Genomic DNA, 21,585 nt, shown 5'->3' on the forward strand with positions numbered 1-21,585 from the left:
AAAAAAAAAAAACAAAAACAAAAACAAAAAGAGAGAGAATGCATTTGTCCTTGTGACAGTAGATGCCACTAGAATCCCACCAAGCTGACCTCTATCCACATTAGTGAATATCTGTCTGTCTCTCTGTCTCATTTTAGGTTTTTTAATTTTTCTTTTTAAATCTATTTACATGTATGTGTATGAGTGTTTGCCTTGGATACATGCCACCCTCAAAGGTCAGTAGAGGGCATCAAGTGCCCTGGAACTTGAGCCCCTTTGTGGGTGCTGGGAAACAAGCCTGGGTCCTCTGCAGGAACAAGTGCTCATAACTACTGTACCATCTCTCCAGCCCCATGAATGTTTCTTTATTGCCACCTGCTATCAGGTTGATAGTCACAGAAACACGCTGACTCTTCTCAGGTTTCCAAGGAGGTGAACGGGATGACAGTGAAAATCCCCTACCAGTGTTTCATAAACGGACAGTTTGTGGATGCCGAGGATGGAGAGACTTATGCCACCATCAACCCTACAGATGGAACTGTGAGTAATGACAGCTGACATGAGCTCGACTCTAGCTCTTAGCCCCCCAAGCTCCCTGTTCAAACACATGTCATGCATGTCTCTTACCCCATCACCTCTGACACTAGCTATTGTGTACTAAGTGACTTTTTTTTTAGTAGACTATGTGTTTATGATGAATTCAGATTCCTGTGCCCATGCACGGCAGACCTCTCTGTGCAGTACTCCATGGGGAAGGGGTGGGGGAATACTTCAGACTCATGGAAGCTTGCCTGTAGAAGAATTGTACAGTTGTCCTAAATGTGTTTTTCCAGAATGAGATGACACGTACGATGGACCAAGATTAGGTTCTGTTTCCATGTTCAAAGTATCTCCTTTATGTCCTCCCCCCCTTTTTTTTTCTCAAGATGGATTAGTTTTCTGTCCTAGAATTTTTCCCTTTGATAAGTCATACTCTACTTTTACTATTCATAGAATATTAATTCCAAGAGCCACATTGATAGATCTGTCAGGTAACCTATTTCTGCTTGTCTTGAAATAGACAATATGCAGAGTGTCCTACGCTTCTTTAGCGGATGTTGACAGGGCAGTAGCCGCAGCCAAGGAGGCCTTTGAGAACGGCGAGTGGGGAAGGATGAACGCCAGAGACAGAGGAAGACTCATGTACAGGTGTGCTTGCTGGAGAGACAGCTATGTTGCCTTTGGAAATTGGTTAATATTGTCAAGACTTTAAAATTCCCAGAAAACATTCTATCTTGAATGCACCCGTGAAAGATATGTCTTTCATCCTTTGAGTCACATAAAATCCCACACACAAGCTCCTGACATCTGGATACTGCTTGTATCAGCCAGAGGTCATCAAGGACTATGTAAAATTCAGGCAAGAGCATAGGACTCCCACAATGACTAAGGACCCAGGCAGTGCTGATGGCAGAGGCACTCCTCCCAGGGCCGAGGGGTTGGAGGCAAGATCCAAAGCTGTGGATGAGCACTCTAAAGTCCTCTGTAAATGCGGAAGAGCACTCTACAGTGGACTTGGAAGGAGAGCAACCATGAGTGACCTGGGGGATTTAACCCATTGGCCATGTCCTTCACTCTCTTCACAAGTGTCCTGACATGCCCCTCAGTCACCAGGGAATAAGGGTCATAAAGGTCATCCTCCAAGGGTCATGGACCAGAGTAGAGATTTGACAGTGAGGTTCACATGGGGGACAGCCCATCCCTGTTTTCAAAGACAAGAAAGAAAGGAATTGATGGTGGAGTACTAAGGTCCTGGAAGAATATTACAAATGAATTAAGTGTTCCAGAGGTAATTAGTTTCAGCTATTCATCCTGGTTTCTGCTTACCAGCTCAACATTCCACCTGAACTGACAGATTCCTTAGAGTGAGATCTACAAGAAGCATGGGGGGCCTAGTGTCAGGTCATGTCAAGCCCAACTCTTGGCTATCCCAAATGAATTACTCTAGGAAGTAGGGAGGGAGGAAGGGAGAGTAAGGAGAGAGGGAGGGAACAGGGGAGAGGGAACATAAAAGATATATTTTTACTTTCACACTATCCCACAGACCCAATTTCCGTTCCTAAGGAACCTGGGCATCTGGGTGACTCCATCGTGGACTCTGTGATTCATTCCATACATCGGCTCTGTCATCTTCAGTCAATTCTGAAAACATTTCTGTACCAATCAGAAAGCCACACATGTTCACAGATGGTGTGGCTCACGTTCTGACCCCTTTCTGTGTATTCATGAACTACTCCATTGTGCTGGTTCCTTTGACCCACCACCTTCCTACCTGTGACCACCTTGGCCCAGCTACTAATCTGTTGCTTGTGCATGTAGGAGGCAAATGGCACGTGCTGGGGACATAGTTGGTTGTAGATCAGTGGTAGAGCTCTTACCTAGCATGTGTGAAGTTCTGGGTTCGAGCCAAAGCACTGCAGAAACTGTAATAACAACTTCCTGATATAAACCATTTATACAATGATATATTTAATATCTATCTTCCCAGACCACAATCTCCACAGGGATCATGTTGCCCCTCTGGATTCTTAGTCCTGGGTTAGTACCCTATACATGGCTGGCAGATCCAGCTGGTCTGGGCTCCATCAATATGTGCTAACTGAGTTTCTTTCACTGACCACACAGACTCGCCGACCTAATGGAAGAAAGCCAAGAGGAGCTGGCAACCATAGAAGCGCTGGATTCTGGGGCTGTCTATACCCTGGCCCTGAAGACTCATATTGGAATGTCTGTGCAGACGTTCAAATACTTCGCAGGCTGGTGTGACAAAATCCAGGTAAGCAAGGAAGCTCCTCATTCCTAAGGAAATGGCCTGGAGCTTGCGAGTCTGCAGCAGGTTTGGCCTCAGTTCTGAGATGGCAGCTTATTCTCCTGTCCCCAGGAAGAGGAGCAGCGCTATATCCCCACACTGCAGAAAAGTAAGGCCACCTGCTGTGAGCCTCCTTTCAACAGTTTTCCTAGTGTGGGACAGCATCTGGAAATAATTCCCTACCCCCCCCCCCCCGCTCTATTTTTGAGGCAGGGTCTCTCTTGTTTTCTTACCACAGTGTGTCTGCCAGACTACCTGGCCTGAAAGCTTTGAGGTGATTCTTTGATCTCTGCCTACCATTTCTGGAGTGCTGGGATTACAGATATACACTACCACATCTGGATTTTGTGTGACTTCCAGGGATCCAATTCAGGTTGCCAGTCAGGATTGCACAGCAAGTGCTTTTACCACTGAGCCATCTGCCTGCGCCCCATGCACTGAGCCATCCTCCCCACCCCCCCACCCCCTTAGCCTTTTTATAGCAGTGTGAGTCTATTCTCAAGGGTAGAGCCTCACGGCTCACATATTTTTCATTAGATCCTGCCTCCATAGTGGGGGTTAAGTCTCCAATACATGAATTATAGGTGTATATTGAGACTGTGGTCATGGGGAGGGGCTAGAGATATAGCTCAGTGGCTAAGAGCACTGGCTGCTTTTCCAGGGGACCCGGGTTCACTTCCCATCACCCACATGGCAGATCACAGCTATCTGTAACTCCAGTTCTTCAGGATCTGACACCCTCCCACAGACATACATGCAGGCAAAACACCCTGCACATAAAATAATTAAAAAAACAAAAGACTGGGCTGGCGAGATGGGTCAGTGGGTAAGAGCACTGACTGCTCTTCCGAAGGTCCTGAGTTCGGATCCCAGCAACCACATGGTGGCTCACAACCACCCATAACGAGATCGGACGCCCTCTTCTGGTGCGTCTGAAGACTGCTGCAGAAAATTACGCCGGAGCGAGCGGGCTGGAGCGAGCGGGGGCGGGGCCGGAGCAAGCGGGCCAGCAGAGGTCCTGAGATCAACAGCAGCCACACAGGAGCCACCATACAGAGTACCTAGGGATGACTGGGAAGAAAAAAAGCACTTTAGAAGAGATAGTTTTGATGATCGTGTTCCTAGTCACAACTCAGTGCTTGATTATGACCATGGACGTCGTTCTCAAGAATCTGGTTATTATGACAGAATGGATTATGAAGATGACAGATTAAGAGATGGAGAAAGGTATAGGGATGATTCTTTTTTTGGTGAGACCTCGCATAACTATCATAAATTTGACAGTGAGTATGAGAGAATGGGACGTGGTCCTGGCCCCTTACAAGAGAGATCTCTCTTTGAGAAAAAGAGGGGCGCTCCTCCAAGTAGCAATATTGAAGACTTCCATGGACTCTTACCGAAGGGTTATCCCCATCTGTGCTCTATATGTGATTTGCCAGTTCATTCTAATAAGGAGTGGAGTCAACATATCAATGGAGCAAGTCACAGTTGTCGATGCCAGCTTCTTCTTGAAATCTACCCAGAATGGAATCCTGACAAAGATACTGGACACACAATGGGTGATCCATTCATGCTGCAGCAGTCTACAAACCCAGCACCAGGGATTCTGGGACCGCCGCCTCCTTCATTTCACCTTGGAGGACTAGCAGTTGAACCAAGAGGAAATCTGGGTGCTGGTAATGGGAACCTACAGGGACCAAGACACATGCAAAAAAGGCAGAGTGGAAACCAGCAGAGTTGTTCACATTATGGATTTTCAGTGAGGAAAAAACTTGAGATCCCAGCTATTACAACTGGTAGAACCATTTGGAGTCATTTCAAATCATCTGATTCTAAATAAAAATTAATGAGGCATTTATTGAAATGGCCACCACAGAAGATGCTCAAGCAGCTGTGGATTATTACACAACTACACCAGCATTAGTGTTTGGCAAGCCAGTGAGAGTTCATTTATCCCAGAAGTAAAAGAGAATAAAGAAATCTGAAGGAAAACCAGATCAGAAGTTTGATCAAAAGCAAGAACTTGGACGTGTGATACATCTCAGCAATTTACCTCATTCTGGCTATTCTGACAGTGCCATCCTCAAGCTTGCTGAGCCTTATGGAAAAATAAAGAATTATATATTGATGAGGATGAAAAGTCAGGCTTTTATTGAGATGGAAACCAGAGAAGACGCGATGGCAATGGTTGACCACTGTCTAAAGAAGGCACTTTGGTTTCAAGGGAGATGTGTTAAAGTTGACCTGTCTGAGAAATATAGAAAATTGGTGCTGCAGATTCCTAACAGAGGCATTGACTTACTGAAAAAAGATAAATCCCGAAAAAGATCCTATTCCCCAGATGGAAAAGAATCCCCAAGTGATAAGAAGTCCAAAACTGATGGTGCTCAGAAGACTGAGAGCCCAGCTGAGGGTAAGGAACAGGAAGAGAAGTCGGGTGAGGATGGTGAGAAAGACAACAAGGATGACCAGGCAGAACTGGAGCCCAGTATGCTGCTTGAGTCTGAAGATGAACTGCTCGTCGATGAAGAAGAAGCTGCAGCACTACTAGAAAGTGGTAGTTCAGTGGGCGATGAGACTGATCTTGCTAATTTAGGGGATGTATCTTCTGAAGGAAAAAAGGAGCCTTCAGATAAAGCTGCGAAAAAAGATGCAAGTGCTTCAGCAACATCCAAGAAAAAACTTAAAAAGGTGGACAAGATCGAGGAACTTGATCAAGAAAATGAAGCTGCATTGGAAAATGGGATTAAAAATGAGAAAAATACAGAACTAGGTGCTGAACCTGCTGAGAATGCTGATGATCCAAACAAAGACGCAAGTGAAAATGCGGATGGCCAAAATGATGAGAACAAGGATTATACCATTCCAGATGAGTATAGAATTGGACCATATCAACCTAATGTTCCTGTTGGTATAGACTATGTGATACCTAAAACAGGGTTTTACTGTAAGCTGTGTTCACTCTTTTATACAAATGAAGAAGTTGCAAAGAATACTCATTGCAGCAGCCTTCCTCATTATCAGAAATTAAAGAAATTTCTGAATAAATTGGCAGAAGAACGGAGACAGAAGAAGGAAACTTAAGATGTACAAGAAGCTTAATTATTTCAAGGAAAACAATGGTTCTTTCATTTTAATGTTAACCTTTTTAAAAATACAATACTGGTAGTTAGAAAACTACTGTACTCTTTTGTTTTAGTGGAAAATAATAGTTGTCTGTTCATGTGTTTAAGTGTTACAGCAAAACGTACACATACAGTTAAGTTAATGAAAAAGTTTTTGTTTCATCCGAGTGGCAACAGACAAAAGTACTTCCTAGAGATTGACTGTTGTAAGTAAGCTATGGAAAACAACTTGCACCACTAAGAGAAAGATAACATAGAACCATTCAGAAAAATGAAATTTAGTAGTTTGAGGCTTCAAAGAAATGTCAAATTTTGATTCCATTCAATAAAGAACAAAACCAACTGTATTTTTATTACTTTTCATCTGAAACATTCCACATTTTAATCTGAGTCTTGTAGACTTTTCATTTGACTTTGGAAGCTGTTTCGATTGCATTGCATTTTTAGAGAACTTCATTCATGTGAGGTTGGCCATTCAAATGCAGGTGCAGTTTTCTTTTAATGTCATGCTGTTTAGATAAGAAATATTAAGTAATTGGCTTTAGATTTGTAATTTTTTTTCTCTGAGTTCCTGCTAGGTTTTGTATTCTAGTACTCAATGTTACTTCAGTGAAATGTAAAAATATTAAAAACAAAACAAAACAAAACAAACCCAAAAGACCGTGTTCATGGTTAGAGCAACCATGGGTAGCCAATAGACAGCGATTACCCTTATTCTGGATAAGGACACAGGCATAAGGAGAGACCTTCCCTGTGTCACAGCAAGGGAACCAGAGAACCAGGCTAGAATTCAAGAGTTCTGACTCTAAGGTCTAGTGATGGTCTCTGCACCTTGTACTATCTTCTGAGGATATTCAGCATCTTGGGCTCGGATGCAGCTTAGTTGGTAGGGCTTGCCTAGCATGCAAGAAACCCAGGCACCACACACGCTGTGTCACGGTGTGTCTGAATCCTAGCACACCAGAGATGAGCTCAGAAGGACCAAAAGTGCAAGGTCAGAAGCAGCTACTTTGTGACTTTTTTTTTTTGGCCAGCCCAGAACACATGAGTCTTTGTCAAAAAACACAAAAATAACAGAGTCTTAGAGTCTTCTAAGAACCTGGGATTATGGCAGGGGCGGGTTTGTGATCTGAGCATGAAGGGGACAGAAATCACTTTAAGTGGCTGAAGGAGACTGTAAAGAAAAAAACTTGATAAAGACATGCATGCGATAAATATTTAATTTTCCCCCAACTCTAAACCAGTAAGTAACGTGTGATGAGAAAGCCACACTGGTCTTAATGTAACAGGAAACTCTTGTGTTTGTGTGTGTGTCTCTGTTTATGTGTATGTGTGTGTGTGTGTGTGTGTGTGTGTGTCTGTGTCTGATGGATGGTGGGTGTCTCTTCCTCAACTGCTCTCCATTTTCTTTCTTTCTTTTTTTAAAGGTTTATTTATTTTATGTATGTGAGAACACTGTATCTATCCCCAGCAGAAGAGGGCATTGGATCCCATTACAGATAATTGTGAGCCACCATGTGGTTGATAGGAATTGAACTCAGGACCTCTGGAAGAGCAGTCAGTGCTTTTAACTGCCGAGCCACCTCTCCAGCCCCACTTTCTTTTTTTTTGAGACAGGGTCTCTCACTGACCTGGAGCTTGTGCATTTGGTTAGACTGTCTGGCCCAAGAGCTCCAGGAATCTGTGTGTCCTGTCTTTCCAGTGCTGAGATTATAGACATCTGCCATCCATCCCACCCAGCTTTATACGTGGGCACTGGGGATCTGAACTCAGGTCTCCAAGCCTGCATGGCAAGCACTTTACTGCGCATGCCTTCTCCCCAGCCCTAGAGAAGCAGCTCTTCATTCTAGTGTGGGGACTTATTTCTCATACATTGAACACTGCCCTTTCATATTAGCTGAGACAAAAGGGGAGGGCAAAACGAGCACATTATCTGTGATTAAACTTAGTATTTCAGTTAGTGAAATCTCAATCTTTGTCGGTGTTCTGTGCTCTGTGGGTTGACTGAAGAAGAAGGTCACTATAGAATGTACTGAGTCTCTGAGGTAGCATGGAGGCCCAGCCTTGATAAACTGAATCTCAAACAGCCAAGCATATTTATTGATTGATTATTAATTGACTGAAGATACAATGAAGAACAACTATTATTCTAATGTCTACCCTAGGTGCAGGGATTCTACTAGAATTCCACTCCAAACTTTTCTTTCCTTTAGGGCTCTACAATTCCAATCAACCAGGCCCGACCGAATTACAACCTGACCTTCACCAAGAAGGAGCCACTTGGGTAAGACTTGGGGTGGGTGGAGATCCTGAGTGACCTGGATGTTGTGCCGCTGTGAGGAAACCAGGGTGACGAGTCTTCTCCCCACAGTGCCTGTGCCATCATCATTCCCTGGAACTACCCACTGATGATGCTGGCCTGGAAGAGTGCAGCATGCCTGGCAGCGGGTAACACCTTGGTACTCAAGCCTGCGCAGGTGAGCGTGGCCTGTGGGCACGGGTGACGGGTTCCCTGTCTGCAAACTTAAAGCATACATACGTTTATAAACAGCATTCCTTCAAGCTTGTCACAGTTCACATGCAACTCTTTATACATTATTGGTAAAGTTCTGATCTGAGCTTGGGGAGAAGCACATATATGCATACAGAGGTCAGAGGGCCACTGCCAGGAGCTGTGGGATCTGGGAATCACACTCGGGTCCTTGGGTTTGGCGCCAAGACCAAACCCAAGCTTTGTCTGATGGAGCCATCTTACTAGCCCCATTCACTTTCATTCCCCCAAATCTTGTAAAGATATGGAAGATAAGGGAAAAGTACATAAAATAACTCAGTAATTATGACAACTGTATAAGCTCGAGGGATATACAACCTTTGACGCTGTGACTGTCCCACTGCCATCCTCAGATGTGTTAGGCTACATGCAGAGATATCCAGGGAGCCTGGAAGGCTGTGAACATGCCTGAAAGCATGTACACATGTGTGGAGGGTGCTTAAAAAACACACTGGGCACTTTTCAGAGTCATCTATTAATGCTAGAGTACTCTGTTTAAGACAGTGTCTCCTGTGGCTTAGGCTGATCTTGAACTTGCCATGCAGCCCACACTGACCGGGAATATCTGATCCTCTTGCCTCCACCGTCCTAGTACAATGATTACAGGCAAATGCCACATCCAGCTTCAGGAGCAGTTTAAAGTGCTATTCTATCCATGGTTGCTTCATTACAAAGCATTGTGTACCAGTCCCCTCTCCAACTATAGTACTGTGGCAGGCTAAACACTCTGGTGCAATAGGGTTCTTGCTTTTTCAGTGTCTGGAGCCAGCTTCTCACCCAGGCTCTCCAGACTGCCATTGTCTGTAGCTCACCAGTCTGTCACTAGAAGGGGGAGCAGGAGCTCTTCTCTGTGTGTGCTACAATCCGTTGTGCGGGTTCTATGTCAAGTCTTTCAGATGCTTGTCCATTTTATGAAGGTTGCTTGAGTTAATAATACTCCACATAGCCAGCTCTGTCAACTGCACACAGGGCAGCTTCTGGAGCAGCTTCAACCAAAGGGACTGTGAAACAGACACACACAGGCAGAGAGGGAACCTCTGTGATCTCGCCACTTCCCCTCCCTCAGAGCTCCCCTTTGCCCTGAGGGCACTTGCTCCTCCGTAGGACATGGATGACCTTTGTGACCATGGGCCCCCTGACCTTCATGCACACCGAACATTACTGTCTGGACCTAAATGTGAATCATGGATGCGTTATTGTGTATTTACTGTCAGTTGAAAGAGACGCTCAGGTACTTGCTTTCCATTCTTCACTGGGTCTTCCTGCATATTCCGCAGTTAAAGATCAAATGAAAAAGTACTCATTTAGATAATCAGCATCAGTGTGGGGAAAGATGAGCAGGTAGAGAGGGGGCAAAAGAAATGCAGTAAAGACTTTAGTATCTGAGAGACCAAGGCGAACTATCTATGTACATAGAACTCTTTGGACTGTTTTGGTAACTTCGCTGTAAGACTAACATTATCTTAAAAACAAAACAAAACAAAACAAGGAAACAATGTAAAATGAGTTCTCAGGAGCTGAGGGAAATGGTCCATTAGATCTCAAAACCCAGCAAAGAGCTAGGCATAGATGTATGCACCTGTAACCCCAACATTGGTGGTGGTGGTGGGTGGAATCAAGAAGATTCTAAGAGCTTGCTGGTCAACCGGCTTAGCTGAAACAGCAGTTGCGGATTCAATTAGAGACCTTGTCTTGAGGCAATACGGCGGACAGTAACCACATCTTGCTCTGGTCTCCAGGTCTAAGCATGCCCACGCTCATGTGCATGCACCTTGAACATGCACTGTACCCACAAATGAGTGCTCTCATAGTCACAAAGAAGCAGGGCCCTGGTAAGGTCGGTGATTACTTTCTTCATTTCCAGGTCACGCCCTTGACAGCTCTGAAGTTTGCAGAGCTGACCGTGAAAGCTGGCTTTCCAAAGGGAGTAATCAACATCATTCCGGGCTCAGGTAAGCCTGGGCAGGAGGGAACAGACTCTGTTCTGACCGCTGAGTGGCTCAAGGAGCTGAGTGCTGCTTCCCGCTGCAGTCTTAGTCCCAAATGAACCACATTAAATACAGTTCACCAAGCATAAATATACTTACTGTGTAATAAAAGATAAAGATTGGAAATCTAGTGTGTGGGGAGGTAGAAGTGGGGTTGGATAGCATTGTAAAACCGCCCTAAAGGTAGGCCATTTTGTTTTCAATAAGCACTTTGGATGATAACAACAAGACTTATATCCATCAACAAGGGGGTGGTACTGACAGCTGTATTGAGAATATTGTTTTAATCCATTTGTAATCAATACAGAAAATGTAAAGTGCAGGTTCAACTGCAAGTTTAGAAACCCAGTTCAGCAAACAGAACATACATCCTCCCCAAAAGATCATGGTTTGTTGTCTCCTAATTAATTCTACAGGGGGTGTCGCAGGACAGCGGCTCTCTCAGCACCCCGACATCCGCAAGCTTGGTTTCACCGGCTCCACCTCTGTGGGCAAACAGATCATGAAAAGGTACTAGCTTGTTGTCCACTCAACCTGGCTTCTCATTGGAATTCAACAGAGTGTTGTGGAACATGGAAAAGCAAGGCTGAGGATATGGCTCAAATGATAGCATGTTCGCCTAGCACACACAATGCCCTGGGTTTGATTCCAGAAGCTGCAGAGAACAGATGTAGTCATCCACCCTGTGATCTCTGCACTCTGGTGGAGGGTCAAAAGTTAAGGTCATTCTACAAAATAGTTGGAAGGCTACCTAGACTGCTGAGACCCTGCCTCAAACACATACACCCACACATACATGCATATGCATATACACACATATACACAGGCATATATACATATATATACATACATTCGTATATATACCTTCCACATGAATACATGTATACACATGCATACTCATGCATTCACACACATACACATGCATACACACATGCATATACATACACACACAAATACATGCATATACAAACACACATGCATGTACACATGCATATAAACATGCATACCTCTCACATACACACACACACACACACACACACACACACACACACACACCCCGAACTAAAAAAACAAACAAGAGACACCACCACCAACAAAACTAGGGAAAACCACATCAGACAGAGAAACTGGCTGTCACTGATGAATACCGAGATACATAAAGGCCAGAAAAAGCTTTCCAATGCCCACAGTGCAGCCTCAGGGCCATGGGCTGGAAACAGAACTCTGTGGTCGGGTACTTGCCTTGCAAATGCAAACACACACAACCAGCATGAAAGTAAAGGATGTGGCAGGTTAGACCCAAAACAATAGCATTTCATCAAAGTGATAAAAGCAATGGCCACTGAGACATGGGGGATTTTGTGGACTATTTTTTTTCTTCTTTCTACCTTTCTATCTGTTCTGAGAGAGCGTGCTTCTGAGGGCTGGGACCGGCTTCTCAAGGTTTATCATAATCACCACTCAAACTGCAAAACAAAACCACAATGTAATAAATGGAGCAAATAACCAATAAACAGCTAAAATCTGCTTCCTACCACAGGCCTAGGAGGCTGGCTCCTGCTTTGCAGACCTTCATATAACTGAAGTCTTTTCTTTTAAATTTACTTATGTACTTTTGCCCCCTTAATGTATCTGTCTGCATATACACCTGCATGCCAGAAGAGGGTATCACATCCCTTTATAGGTGGTCGTGAGCTGTGTGTGCTGGGAACTGAACTCAGGACCTCTGGAAGAGCAGCCAGTGTTCTTAACCACTGAGCTATCTCATCAGCCCCAGTACAACTGGATTCTTTTTTTGTTTTGTTTTGTTTTTGTTTGTTTTTTTTCAAGACAGGGTTTCTCTGTGTAGCCCTGGCTGTCCTGGAACTCACTCTGTAGACCAGGCTGGCCTTGAACTCAGAAATCCGCCTGCCTCTGCCTCCCAAGTGCTGGGATTAAAGGCGTGTACCACCACCGCCTGGCTACAACTGGATTCTTAAAGGTGAATTTCCCTTTGAGAATCCTTATCCTTTGACCACAGAAAGCTTTTGAATATTACAGAAAACCTCTAAAATAAACAAAAGGAGCCCCAAAGCACACAAACATAGTACACTTACTGTCTAGCCTTATCAGTGGATGTCTCCTTTCCTGTCTCCTTCCTCTGCTCTTCTGCCCTCTTTGAGACATAGCTTCTCCATTCTCCTCCCTGTATTTTCTGAATGATGGAATTACATGCACTGCCATGCCCTCATAAATGTGGGTCCCAACATTTCTGAGATTCAGTTGAGTTTTGCATGCTGTATAGTAACTTATGGTTAAGGGAGGTAATGGTGGTGAGGGGAAAGGGGGTGGGAGAGGGGATAGTGGTGAGGGGGAGGGAACCGCCTAATACTCCTATTTGTTTTCCTCTAGCTGTGCTGTGAGCAACCTGAAGAAAGTTTCCCTTGAGCTTGGTGGCAAATCCCCGCTGATAATATTCAGTGACTGCGACCTTGACAAGGCCGTACGGATGGTGAGTGGATAAAGCCAGGCTGTATGTGCCTACTTCTAGAACACATCTTATGTCCTTTACAGGAGGGCTTCAGATGGGGGTCTAGTTTAGCTAGTCATAAGTAAATGTAATCCTTTTGTGTATCCTAAGGATGCTTAACTTTTTAAAAATGGCATTTTACAATAGCTCCCTCCTATCGGCTAGCATCTTGCCTACTTCATCCTTCTTATCTGTTCTAGAAACTGGGCTTTAGTTAGATTGTCTAAACGGACCCAGCAAAGTGTTTGCCTCCATGCCTGTCAGCCTGAGTTTCCCCCTCAGCCCCACATGGTGGAAGGAAAAACTACCTCCTGCAAGTTGTCTTCTGACCTACACACACACACACACACACACACACACACACACACACACACACATTACAGCATTCATGTACTTGCCTCCAAAAACTAATATGAAAGATTTTTAAAAATAAAAATCAAAAGCAGTTAGCAGGGCTTCCCTATGCCAATCAATCAATCAGTCAATTAATCAAACAAACAACCAAGAGTAGTTGGCAGCTGAGTTTAGTGGCACATACCTATAGTACTAATTACTCAAGGAGTTGAGGCAGGAGGATCATCTGAGCCTATAAGTTCAGAACCAGGACAGACAACATCACAGTACTTCATCCCTTAAAAACCACAGTACTTGGCAACAATCAGTTTCCTGGTTTCTGCTTAATATATCATCACAGATGACGCCAGGTGAGGAGACACAGGATCCCCTGTTAGTTTTGCGCCCTAAGGACTTACACTATTTCAAAGTGTGGGAACATATTTTATATAAAACAAGAGGCATAGTTGTGTTTTGCATGCCAGATAAATTGGGCAAATCCTCTCTCTTCCTTTGAGACAGACATGCCTCATGAGCGTGAGGGTGCTGCGCCTTCTAGCGACTGACTGTGGTGGTAGGTGTGGCTTCCTTGTTTTGCTCAACACCCCCTAGTGGACCCTAAAGAGAGCGGAGAGGTCTGCAGTAAAGGCCCACACACTAGTGGCCAGGGCCCATTTATATGCCATCTGGAGGCTCCAGAGACATTAACAGGGTAACACAGATGATACCAAGGCCAAGACTCCCCTGGATATGCTCATCCCCGAGAACTTTTCCAGAACATTCCAGAGAAGAAAACAAAGGTCAGGAAAGTAGAAAGAGGATAGGTTCCATTAGCTTACTTTTAAAAATATATATTTATTCTTACGAGTTTACATGTAGGAATGTCTTGTCTGCATGTATATCTGTGGACCACATTCATGCCTGGGGCCTGAGGAGGTGGGGAGCCTCCATGTGCCAGCAGCTTGAGTCCTGTGCAACAAGGAGCATTCTTAACCACTGAGCCAACTCTCTAGCCCCTATCTTATACCTTTAAGAGATTTATTAAAAAAAATGGGTATGGGTGTATTGCCTGTATGTGTCTCTGTACCGTGTATGTATGTGTATTTGTGTGTGTGTGTGTATGCATGTACACCTGTGTATATGCATGTATGCATGTACACCTGTGTATATGCATGTATGCATGTACACCTGTGTATATGCATGCTTGCATGTATGCCTGTGTCCATTCATGCTTACATGTGCACACAGATATAGAGTTCGTACTTGAGGAGAGGCCAGAAGACATCCGGTTTCCTGCTCTATCAGACTTTGCCTCATTGTTTTGACATGTGATCTTTCATTGAACCTGGAGTTCAGTTGGCAGTTGGCAAGCCCCAAGTCATTCCCCGGTCTCACCCCAGCACTGGGGTTACAAGCATGTGTTGCTTCAAATATGAGGGCTGAGTATTCAAACTCCTGTCCCCATGCTTGTGTAGTTCTCATGCAACCCACTGAGCTATCCTGCCAGTGCCTGGATTTCTAACTCTTAACAGGAAACATGATGTCTAAGCACTACAGTTAGATGTGTAGAAGAGCTAGGTGTGGAAGTGCAGGCCTGAATCCCCAGCACTTAGGAGGCTGGCTGAGGCAGGATTTTTGAATTTGAGGGCGGCCTGGGCTACCCGTCTTTCTCTCTTTTTCTCTTTGGTGCAATAATTTTATTGTACCAAATTATTTTAGGAATACCCTCACTGTCACACATTTTAAAGTAAGTGCTCAGGAGCCCAAACTGGGAAACATCAAAACAAGTATCTCCTAGAACTTCTCTTCACTAACAACCAACAGGACTGACTTCTCTGTTATCTGTGACCTTTGGATAATGACGTGTGGGGAGCGGGAGATGGCGCAATCAGGGACCAGCTCAGGGACCGTTTGGATTCCCATCGCCCATGTAAGAAGAAAGATAGGGCAGTGTGTACCTGGAGTCCCACCCAGCACTGGCACATGGAAGGATCCCTGGAGTTCATGAGCCAGCAGGTCTAGCTGGACAATCTCAGTAGCTAACCTGTCTCCATAAGAGAGCGAGAGGGAGAGGGAGACGGAGAGGGAGGGAGAGCCACTGAGGAAAACCTCTGGTGTTGCCCTCTGGTTTCCACACGCACCCACACACAGGTGCACACACCTGAACGTGTACTCCCTTAAAGTCCGACCCTCTTTGTGTAACTGCATCACAGGCTTGAGGCACAATGCTGACACTGCCTTCTCTTCTGCTGCTGCAGGGCATGGGAGCAGTATTTTTCAATAAAGGAGAGAACTGCATTGCAGCTGGGCGGCTGTTTGTGGAAGAGGCCATCCACGATGAATTTGTAACCAGAGTGGTAAGGCATCTTAAGGTTCTCTGCGAGTTTTACAGGAGTAGCTGCTCTTCCTTGGAAAGCACTTCTGGGATCATTCCTGACTTTTTAGACGTGAGACAGCAATAGCAGTGTTGCAATAGTTGAGCTGGCTAGAGGTGTGGGTGGCTCAGTTATTCAATGAGTTTGCTTGTATACACTCTAGCACATGCATACACACACACACACACACACACACACACACACACACACACATGATGCAGGCACATTACCTGTAATCCCAGTGCTGGACAGACAGCAGAGACAATGCCTGGGACTCATTGGCCAAATAGCCTAGACTAACCAGCAAGCTCCAGGCCAATGAGAAACCCTGTCTCAAAAGAAAGTTGAAAGTACCTGAGGGATAACAGGTGAGGTGCGAGGTGTCTTCTGGCCTCCACATGCATGTGCGCACGCAAGCACATGCAAATACCTGCATACACAAACAAATACATAAGCTAACACACTATCTGCTTTTCACGAGAGAGGATAACTCAGTTATACAGAGGCAGGCAGAGAGGAGTCACTGACTCCTGAGCTTAACAGAATAATTCACCCTGGGTCTCACTAGAATCCAGTTCACAGTATAGATGTATAGAGGCGTGTAGTATCTGACACTAGATGAAATTACCAGAGCAGAGACCAGAAATTTCAAGCACTTGTGGTATTGGTCCAGTACAAGTGTGTTTCTCACACAGGCCATTTTTTTTTTTTTTTTTTTTTTACCCATTTGTTGAATTCCTATTTTAAAAGAACAAAACAAAACCCCTTATTTTATGAATCTTGCTATGTAGCCTTGGCTGGCCTGAAGCTTGCTATGTAAATCAGGCTAGCCTCAAACTCAAGAGGTCTGCCTGACTCTTCCTCCCAATTACTTGGATTAAAGACATGCACCACCCCACACAACTAAGGTAGGTGGTGTGTGCGTGTGTGTGTGTGTGTGTATGTTTACACCTTGAAGGTCAAATGAGCACCTGATATAGGTACTAGGAACTGAACTTAGGTCCTCTGTAATAGCATGCATTCCTATCCTCTGATTCATCTCGCCAGCCCCTCAACAGCTATTTACTGAGCACCTAGCAACACCACACACTGTGCTGGGTGCTGGTGATACAAAAACAAGCAGGCAGATATGGTCCCTCTCTCTCGCAGAGCATCTCTCTGGCACAGGGCTAAAGGATCAGGAAGAGACAACAAGACATCAGACGCAGACCAATATTCAAGTTTACAGGGTCATAGTGGCTCCCATTCTTCTCTCTGGACTGGAGTAACAGTCAGAAAATGTAGACAAAGTTGAAGACAAAGATGATAAGAAGCAAGTGTGCCAGTGAGGAACAGAGTGACCACTTCTCATCAGAACATCCCATCCTGGGGCTAGAGGCCAGGTCAGCCCTGGGTACATAGTGAATTCTCAGCCAGCCTGGGCTATGTGACACCTGTCTCAAAGAAAAAAAAAAATCCAGCAACTGTTCTATCATAGCTATCCCCTGAGAATCTCACAAGGAACTCTTCGACATTTAAAAGGGGGAAAATACTATAAACTCTTTTGTTATTAGGAGCCTTAAGGTGCCATGTTAATGAAACCTCCAGAATGTCAGTTTGCTTTTAACAGGTTATCATTCAGGATTTTGATATACAGTGCTTGGTTTGTAATTGTTAGCAAATAGCATGTAAGAACTTGGCCTTTAAAGCCACAGTAGGTCACTTAACCCCTTCAAGGCCTCAGTTTATCCTTCTGTAACATGGGAATATTGAAAACCTACTTCCAGTGCAGCTGCAAAGAGCTAATACCCACACATCTGCCAACTGCTTAGTACAACATGTGCCACGTGCAGGGGCTCGGCCAGGGCATCCACTTCTTTTGACTAAAGACAGATGCTTCTTGTGGACTGCATACTATCTATACAGGTGGAAGAGATTAAAAAGATAAAAATTGGAGATCCCCTGGACAGATCTACAGACCATGGTCCCCAAAACCACAGAGCCCACTTGGAAAAGCTGCTGCAATATTGTGAGACTGGGGTGAAGGAGGGGGCCACACTGGTGTATGGAGGAAGGCAAGTGCAGAGGCCAGGTAAGAGTCCCCCGGGGGGTGGGAGGGGGAGCACCGACTGATGGCTCACACCCCACCCCAAAGCTGGAATGGATGGCAACCCCTTCTGTTTCAGAGCCATTCCTGCATTGGAGTAGGATGTGTACACGTGTGGCTATGTGTGTATATGTGTGTGTGTGTGTGTGTGTGTGTGTGTGTGTGTGTGTGTGTCTTAGTCAGGGTTTTACTGCTGTGAAGAGACACCATAACCAAGGCAACTCTTATAAGGACAACATTTAATTGGGGCTGTCTTACAGGTTCAGAGGTTCAGTCCATTATCATCATGGTGGGAACATGGCAGCAACCAGGCAGACATGATGCGGGAGGAGCTGAGAGTTCTACATCTTCATCTGAAGGCTGCTAGCAGAATACTGGCTTCCAGGCAGTTAGGATGAGGGTCTTAAAGCCCATATCCACGGTGACACACCTAGTTCAACAGGACCATACCTTCTAATAGTGCCACTCCCTGGTTTGAGCATACATAAACTATCACAGTGTATAAAAGCAGGTGTCCACAGAATCCAGATCCATTGCACCCCTCTGAAGCTGCAGTTACAGGGAGCTATGAGCTACCAGATTCGAGTGCTCTGAACCAAAATTGAATCTCCACTAGAGTTGTCCACAATCTTAACCACTAAGTCATCTCTCCAAACCAAGTGGTATTTATAACATAACAAAAAATTAGCTTTATATCCTGCTTGGCCACCTTTAAGCTGGGGCACAGTGGCAGGCAGGCACTGTTTTTCTAAGCCCCAGTTTCCTGTGTAGAAGGGAAGGGGACAGAGTATGCTGATGAACCAAGCAAGGCCCTGCCTGTCCACAGAACAGGCATGATGGTGTTATCAGGCACCGGGCGGTCATCTTGGGTCTTGTCACTCTGACATTTAACTCTCAGCCAGCCAAGCCCAGGGAGTCCTGATGTCAAGGCAGGCTTGATGTTAGGATTTCCCAAAGCAGAGACAACTACTGTCTTGACTGTTGGTGTGCACTGGCTCCTTGTTTTAAGTATTTGTAAATAAACGGATACATCCTGTGTTTCCTGGATGAATTGAGTTTCCAGAAGACTGAGTATGGAGGAACGTTTCCACAGAAGAATTCTTGGAATAAAAAAAGGATAGAGTAGAAAAGGCACCATTTTGCATTTCTCTAACAGATGACATCATTGGTTCAGGAAGGAAATGGTAGTCCGTGGAAGCTGGTGTTAGATCAAGGTATTGGGAACTGAGAGATGGATCAGGGATTTGGAGCCCTGGCTGCTCTTGCAGAAGACTCGGTTTGCTTCCCAGTACCTGCATGGTGGCTCACAACTATAACTCCAGTTCTAGTACTTACTCTTCTGGTCTCTGTGGGCATCAAGCAAGCACATGCTGTGCGTACATTCATACATACATACATACATACATACATACATACATGCAGGCAAACATAAAATATTATTTTTAAAAAAGATTTCCCATTTTTTATTTTTATGTGTGTGGGTTTGACCTTTATGTATACCTGTGTAGCACATGCATGCCTGGTGCCTGGGTCAGAGGAGGGTCTGGATCATTTGCAACTGAGGTTCCAGATGGTTGTGAGACACCATGTGAGTGCAGGGCATCGGACCTGGGTTTTCTTCCAGGTTAAGAACAAGTGCTCTTAACCGCTGAGCTATCTGTCCAGGCCCCAATTATTATAATTATTTTGATGACTACAATTATGTCACCCCAACAAAGCAATGGCATATTAAAAATGGTAAGATAATCTACAGTATATCCAGGCAGGGTGGTATACACCTTGGGAGGCTGAGGCAGGAAAGACCAGCCTGGGCTATATAGCAAGCTCCAGGTAACCTTGGGCAATAGGGAGACATAGTCTCAACAGAACAAAACAGAGAGGGGTAGGGCAGGAGGAGGAAATATTAAAGTAAAAGACGTGAGAAAGACAACCATCGAATGCACCTGTAGATGTCTTTCAGTCTTTAGTTAAATCAGAACAGGTAACAATCAAACAATGAAGGGCGTGCGTCAATTTCATGAGGGGTAATCACTACTGTGGTTATGTTTTTTAAACGCCTTTTCTTTTAGCTGACTTGTTCTAAAATGCTTGCGGGAGAACTGGAGTCTGGATCTTGCTTGAAGCCATGTCAGTGAGGGAAATACCAAGTCCAAGATGGTAACACAGGAATATCTATTTTATTAAGTACATTCTCTACTTTTACGTTTTAAGTTTTCGTAGTCAAGCCACTGAAAAAATAGGCAGCCAGGAAGGCCAACGTTGAAGCCACTGACTTCTTGGGGGTGGGACCGGAAGCCCCTGAGGAACTGTGGGCGACAACAATCTATTTCGCCTGTAACTGATGCTTTTGTTTTTCCCTCACAGGCTTTTTCATGGAGCCCACTGTGTTCACAGGCGTGGAAGACCATATGTACCTTGCCAAAGAAGAATCCTTCGGGCCCATCATGGTCATTTCTAAATTCCAAAATGGGTGTGTTCCTTAGGCATATGGCATGACTTGGGCTTCAGCTAGATAACTTCCCTGTCTCTGCCTTGTATTGGATGTAAAGCATGTGATCAATGAACATGCTCTACCCTAAGAATACGTCCACTGCTTAAATAATTAGGAGCATCTGGGGGCCAGGGAGATGGCTCAGTGGGTACAATGTTTGCCGTGTAAAGACGAAGTCCTGAGGGCAGATCCTTGGCACCTATAAACACTAGATGTGGTGGTGTGATGCAGCTGCAAACTCAAGGGCTGGAGAGGCAGGGACAGGAGGACCACCATCTGGCTTCAGCAAGATGCCAGACTGACTGGTGAGCTCCAGCTTCAAAGAGAGACCCTGACAGACTGACAGGAGGGATCTGGGAAGTGTTTAGGGAGGTACTGGAGAGCTTTGATCCTGCAGAGATCTGAAGAGGGGTGTACACGGAAGACATGCTCTGAAAACCAGGGAGATGAAATTTACCTACAGTCCTCACAGAATAAACAACATGAGGCTGGTCACATGTAAAGAGGCACTACAGGGCATGTGTGAAGACTGGGAATATTCTGGATTAAACTATCTCCTGCAGTTTGAAAAACCTTCAGGCAAAGCAGTGTTGTTTTCCTGTATGTTTAATGGTGTCTTCTGCTTCCGGAAACATCTTACAGGGACATTGACGGGGTGTTGCAGAGAGCAAATAACACTGAATATGGCTTGGCCTCAGGGGTCTTCACGAGAGACATCAACAAAGCCATGTATGTGAGTGACAAGCTAGAGGCGGGAACGGTTTTCATTAACACCTACAACAAGACCGACGTGGCGGCCCCATTTGGTGGAGTGAAGCAGTCTGGCTTTGGAAAAGACTTAGGTATGTGTGGCTTGCTTTGCTCCTGCACATGCACGTTACGTCACAAAAGAACACCTAGTCCCATGAAGGGCATCTCCTACACTGCAGTTCACAAAGGACTGCTGAAATACTTAAGTCAATGAATAACATTTAAGGACAGCATCAAGTATTTGTGTGCATGGGTAAGTGGGCTGTGGCATCCATGTGGTGCTCAGGGGACAATTATAGGAGTCCGTTCTCTCCTGTCACCATGTGAGATTGAACTCAGGACATGGGGCTTGCTTGAGGGTGCCTTTACCCAGTCATCTCACAGGTAAAGTCTTTTAGCTAAAATGTGCTTTGTTTTTAAAATCTGGCCTTTAGCATGAAGTTGGTTTAGTTTTGTAGGACTTGGTGAAACCAGCAAGACAGTTTGGGGATGTAAGTAACTTCAGCAGTCAGCCCTGTCTCTGAGATGAGTCTTGCAGTCACTGAGATAG

At 45.0% G+C, this 21,585-nt stretch overlaps 1 protein-coding gene and 1 pseudogene across 5 annotated transcripts in view; both read left to right on the top strand.

The window, feature by feature from the left end:
• Aldh1l2 (aldehyde dehydrogenase 1 family member L2) overlaps nucleotides 1-21,585 on the top strand; it is a 49,449-nt gene that overhangs the window by 23,640 nt on the left and 4,224 nt on the right. For 2 of the 5 annotated variants that reach the window (XM_031350319.1, XM_031350321.1), the window contains 12 exons: nucleotides 400-519; nucleotides 1,040-1,167; nucleotides 2,644-2,794; nucleotides 8,166-8,236; nucleotides 8,324-8,429; nucleotides 10,368-10,455; nucleotides 10,908-11,001; nucleotides 12,883-12,982; nucleotides 15,592-15,690; nucleotides 17,614-17,779; nucleotides 20,159-20,264; nucleotides 20,928-21,127. In XM_031350319.1, the coding sequence (XP_031206179.1) occupies nucleotides 400-519; nucleotides 1,040-1,167; nucleotides 2,644-2,794; nucleotides 8,166-8,236; nucleotides 8,324-8,429; nucleotides 10,368-10,455; nucleotides 10,908-11,001; nucleotides 12,883-12,982; nucleotides 15,592-15,690; nucleotides 17,614-17,779; nucleotides 20,159-20,264; nucleotides 20,928-21,127 (1,429 nt within the window). Of the gene's footprint in view, nucleotides 1-399; nucleotides 520-1,039; nucleotides 1,168-2,643; nucleotides 2,795-8,165; nucleotides 8,237-8,323; nucleotides 8,430-10,367; nucleotides 10,456-10,907; nucleotides 11,002-12,882; nucleotides 12,983-13,855; nucleotides 13,908-15,591; nucleotides 15,735-17,613; nucleotides 17,780-20,158; nucleotides 20,265-20,927; nucleotides 21,128-21,585 lie in introns of those variants that run through there. The other 3 variants (XM_031350320.1, XR_004112971.1, XM_031350322.1) reach the window with 3 other exon arrangements.
• LOC116076475 lies at nucleotides 2,826-6,299 on the top strand (annotated as a pseudogene).

Source organism: Mastomys coucha, unplaced genomic scaffold, assembly GCF_008632895.1.
Source record: "Mastomys coucha isolate ucsf_1 unplaced genomic scaffold, UCSF_Mcou_1 pScaffold4, whole genome shotgun sequence".
NCBI classification, from domain to species: domain Eukaryota; kingdom Metazoa; phylum Chordata; class Mammalia; order Rodentia; family Muridae; genus Mastomys; species Mastomys coucha.